Source organism: Alligator sinensis, unplaced genomic scaffold, assembly GCF_000455745.1.
Source record: "Alligator sinensis unplaced genomic scaffold, ASM45574v1 scaffold54_1, whole genome shotgun sequence".
In the NCBI taxonomy this organism is placed as follows: domain Eukaryota; kingdom Metazoa; phylum Chordata; order Crocodylia; family Alligatoridae; genus Alligator; species Alligator sinensis.
Genome location: NW_005841962.1, coordinates 1860764 through 1865360, shown reverse-complemented (window position 1 = coordinate 1865360; position 4597 = coordinate 1860764). Strand labels below are relative to the sequence as shown.

General features: G+C 42.1%; 1 protein-coding gene across 4 annotated transcripts in view; it reads left to right on the top strand.

The window, feature by feature from the left end:
- The window catches only part of TOPBP1 (DNA topoisomerase II binding protein 1), a 40327-nt gene that overhangs the window by 28491 nt on the left and 7239 nt on the right, over positions 1–4597 (top strand). For all 4 annotated transcript variants that reach the window (XM_025200277.1, XM_025200278.1, XM_025200276.1 and 1 more), the window contains 3 exons: positions 885–1077; positions 1968–2191; positions 3226–3392. In XM_025200277.1, coding sequence (XP_025056062.1) covers positions 885–1077; positions 1968–2191; positions 3226–3392 — 584 coding nt within the window. The remainder of the gene's footprint in view (positions 1–884; positions 1078–1967; positions 2192–3225; positions 3393–4597) is intronic.

The following is a 4597-nucleotide window of genomic DNA, read 5'->3' as shown; positions in this document are numbered from 1 at the left end:
GATTAACTGGCTTGGGCCCCGCCAGCTGGAACAACTCGTGTGGTTGTTCAGACGACTGGACCACCTGCGTCGTGATTGCAAGCGGCGTGAGTAAAGTTTTTTGCAACCGATAAGTTGTGTCTGCCTCTCCATTCACCAGCCCGCCCTAACGTACGACCAATTTCTAACGCAACTCGAGTCGGCTCTGGCCGTCCGAGACACTTAGCTTAAAGTGTAGCAGACCAACCATCCTTAAAATGTGCTGGCTGGTAATTATTCATAAGTGCCAAGTTTGAGAAACGGTCCTGCTTTAAAGACATTTTTACTTAGTCCACGCTAAACAGTTTTGCCAGTAAAACCCTCCTTTATGTCACAGAGTTGTATTAACTGTTCAAAAGAGTTAGCTTCTGAAACCATTCAGCAGCCAGCAGAATATGCTTGTGGACTTTCCCATGTTCTGTGTTGGCTCTAGTGGTCTGTTTGGACATTGGTACCTTCTGAAGATGCACTTGGCAAAATTGCTGCAATGAAGCCATTAGAAGACTATATATGTGCGTGCGCTCTGGCAGTTGGGTGGTGGCAGCTGTTATCTGCTGACAGAGGAAGGTAAACATAGACAAGGCCTTTGACAGTCCATAAGAGAAGTTTGACCACCTCTTGTGAATCATTAGGCTGCTATTTAGACATGTTTAAAATAACTTCTCTAGTCTCAAAGATGTTTAAGGGATTTTTGAATACTGGCAGGGAGAATACCGATAAAGCAGGGCTTACAATTACAACTTTATATGAAAATATATATGTGCCTTTGTTCTGAAAGTGAATCGCATGACTATAAATGCCTGTGATATTCTGAAAATTTAAAATGAAACAGCCTCACTCTTTTGGGGATTTTCTTTCCTTTCAAGTTTTAACCCAGACATTGGAAATGAGAGAGAACTTTCAAAAACAACTACAGGAAATCATGTCTGCCACATCAATAGTGAAACCACAAGGACAAAGAGGATCCCTGTCCAGGAACAGTTTTGACAATTCTCCTAGCACACCTGATAGCACACGATCTATGCGTAATGGCCGTAGTAGAGTTTTGGAAGCTCTCAGGTATTTTGTCCTGCTTTTCTTTAGTTTAATGGTCTTAAAAATGTGGATTGCAAATGAAATAAAAAGTATATCTGATTAATCTTTCAAATCGTAGCTGCCATATTGTAGCTACAAATGTTTCATAATGTAGCGATACCTAAGGTACATCTAACTTCATTTTTTTTAAACTGACACTTGCCTTTTGCCACTTAGCATCTTTTTCTTGCAGTTTAATCTGTTTTATTTATGCATGGTGGATGAGGTTTCCTTAAAAGGTTTCTTCTTAATTTGTGATAAGAATATAAAGCAAATACTTTCCCATGATAATCTGTCATAGCCTAGTTTAGAGCAAGAAATATGCACTTCCAGGATTAGCTGGTCTCTCTCTCAAATTCTGAAGAAAACGTTACCTCTCTTTATATTATGGCAAAAATAATCTAGTATTTAACAATTAGTTATTCCTGCAAAACACTTCTGTGTTTTTCTTTCGAATTGAGAAGCTCTTCATGACAAACCTAGGTGTAGGAAGTTGATGAATAAGGGTCTGATTTCCCGTTTTATTATTGCACCTCAAAAACTAAATACTGTTTGCAAAATGGCTCCTTTTCAATTTTCAAATTTGCTGCAAGATAACATATAGTAAAATATAAGATCATGGAACATCTTACTAGTGTACGGTCCAGAATAAAAATATCCCTTGCAATTCACTTTAGCTAACTTTCTCCTGTTGTGCCTGACTGCTCAATTGGCCGTATGATTTATTTTTATACTGAACCCTTTTGTTTTCTGTAGAGATCAGAGGGTTGCATTGCTAGTGCGATCATAAGCATGTTTCTGTTTTGGGGGATTGCACATGTGTGTGTTTGGTTTTTTTTAAGGAGATTTTGTGTGATATTTTTTTCGCTTCTCAGGCAATCCCGGCAAGCAGTGATGGACATGAATACAGAACCATCACAAAATGAACAGATTATCTGGGATGACCCCACTGCAAGAGAGGAGAGAGCAAGGCTTGTCAGCAATTTGCAGTGGCCCAACAGTCCTTCCCAGTGCTCTGAACAAATTCAGACTAATGTAAATAATACGGATGAGCCCCCTGTCAGGAAGCCCTTAACTGAAATGGAAACTGCTGATTCAGGTAAGATAAGAGATACAGTTGGATTGTGTCATTTAGTTAAAATGAATATAATCTCTAGAAGCAAAGGAGAGCAGTATTTCTAGGTGGACCTTTTGTACTTTAAAACATAAGGGTGTCTTTTTGTTGAGCAGAACTGCTCGTTTCCTTTTTAGAAATAAGTAAGGATGGTTTTCTTTAAAAATGTAAATAACATCTTGTGCACTCTCCTCCCTTTGCTGTTCTCCCAGAGGAGCTTTCCTGCATGTTTGACATCAGTAAGCAACATAGCAGTTGCACTGCTGCTACTTTACGCCCAATTTCCAAACCCTCATTCATGTTAGAAAGTATTTTACTGAAGCAAGTAACTCCAAAGGGCCCAGATGGAGCCTTTGAATATGCAGGTAACAGCTGCAGGAGCTTGCCTTTCAATAGCTGCTGAAGTACATCCCCAACATCAGTGACAAGGGAGGTGTAAGAGAAAGATCACCCATTCCCATGTAACCCACTACCTGCATCCAGACTATAAGGGACATCAGTGGACCAGGATGCAGTCAAGTTGCTATACTTTATTTTCCCTGCTGTTCTCATGAACAATCCCTCCCAGCAACCCTTCATTTAGCTGTAGGAGTGGGGAACAAGAACACTTAAGTCATCTCTGTTTCTCCTGCCAACTGCTTGGACTACTACTTCCAACCATCCCTTTAACAGATTTTTTTTTTTTTTTTTTTAACCTGAAGCAGCAGCCAACTTGGAGGAGGGGTCCCTTTGATCCTGTCTTTCATGAGGAAGTTGGCATGATTTAACCACCCTCTTTGTGCAGTTAGTGTCTTATGTTGAATTAGCTCAAGGCATCTGTTTACTTAGGAAATGGAGGAGTCTCTAGATAAAATAGTCAAAACATGAGACTGTAATATCTTACCAGGTGCTTTGTGAAAGGACATAAGCAATAATTCAGTGTCCCAGTGGCATTTGTTTTAGGCTGAATACCTTTTACAGTTTCACCAGAATTGTATTTGATCAAAGTGAATCAATCAGCAATGATTTATTATTTACAGCTGTCCGTGATGTTGAGAATGCAGGCATAACTGAGGTCTCAAGGAGCCAAGGGGTCAGAACTCCAGAAACCCCTGTACAAGATGATCATTTGATCCCCACACCACAAGCCCCAAGCATTGCCTTCCCACTAGCTAACCCTCCTGTGGCTCCACAGCCCAAAGAAGAGGTTTGTCATATTGCAATTTGCCTGTTTTACTGATCTGATTATGTTTGTACTGTACAGGAAGGTCTCAGTGTTAATAAAATTCAGTCTCTTAGTGGATGTTAAGAGTCATGAACCAAAAAGATGACAAAGCCAGTAGGGAAATACAGAGCACCCGAGTGAGGGACTAACATAAGAAGGATAGGGGTGAGGAGGGAGGGGAATCCAACTAGGTTACAGAAAATACAGTGTTGGCCAGCTGAGCCCGGGGGTGGGGTGCAGAAAGGTCTCAGTGCAATGCTAAAATGTATTTGAAATTAGAAGTTGATTGTACCATGTTTTCCCGAATCCAAGACCACCCTGAATTTAAGATGGACCCCTCCCATCCCCGTAATTGGATTTTACACATGGAAACTATATGCATTTGTTATCATTTTTCCATATATAGAATCAAATTATTAGAGGGTCATCTTAAATTCATGCCCTCCTTCCCCCAACTCCTGAAGCAAGGAAAGCAGGGGGAAGGGGTGGGGGTGAAGTGGTCTGACCCTTGCCCCTTGCCTCCTGCTGTCTACTTCTCCACACAGTGCCTGCCCCCTCCCCCAGCCACTGCACATGGTTGTTCCAGCCCCAGGTGGCCACGCAGCAGTCATTGCAGCAGTGGCAGCTCTGACTGGACCTTGGACCTAGGGCCAGAGGTGCTGCTTCTACTGCTGCTATTGCATGGCTGGGCTGGGGCTGGAGCAACTATGTGCTCCATAAACTGGGCTGGAGTGGGGCCAGAGTTGTGCTGGAGCCAGAGGGTAACTGGTGTTAGGGGGGTGGGGGACAGGCAGTGGGGCAAAGGTAGGTGTGGGGTAGGCAGCAGCAGCTCTGATTCCAATCTTGGGTCTTACGCTCAAGTTGCCTGTCCCCCCGGTCTTACGCTCAAACCCAAGACAAGGGGCTTTTAGGGCTTTTCCCTTCATGTTAAAGAGGGTGGGAAGCTTGTCTTGGATTCAAGTAAATATAGTAAATGTATTGATCAGTTTAAATTTATATATCATTCATTTCTGTGCAGAACTTAAGTTCTCAGTCTTTTATTTTTTCCAAGAGACTCTGACCAGCTGTTCCTTTTAAGGAAGGAAAATATCATGCTGGTTTACTTTGTTGTCTTGTTAACCAGTAGTTTTTTGGGGGAGCTAGGGGAGGGAGGAATGGCTGAGCATGTTTACAGCCTCTTTTTAATA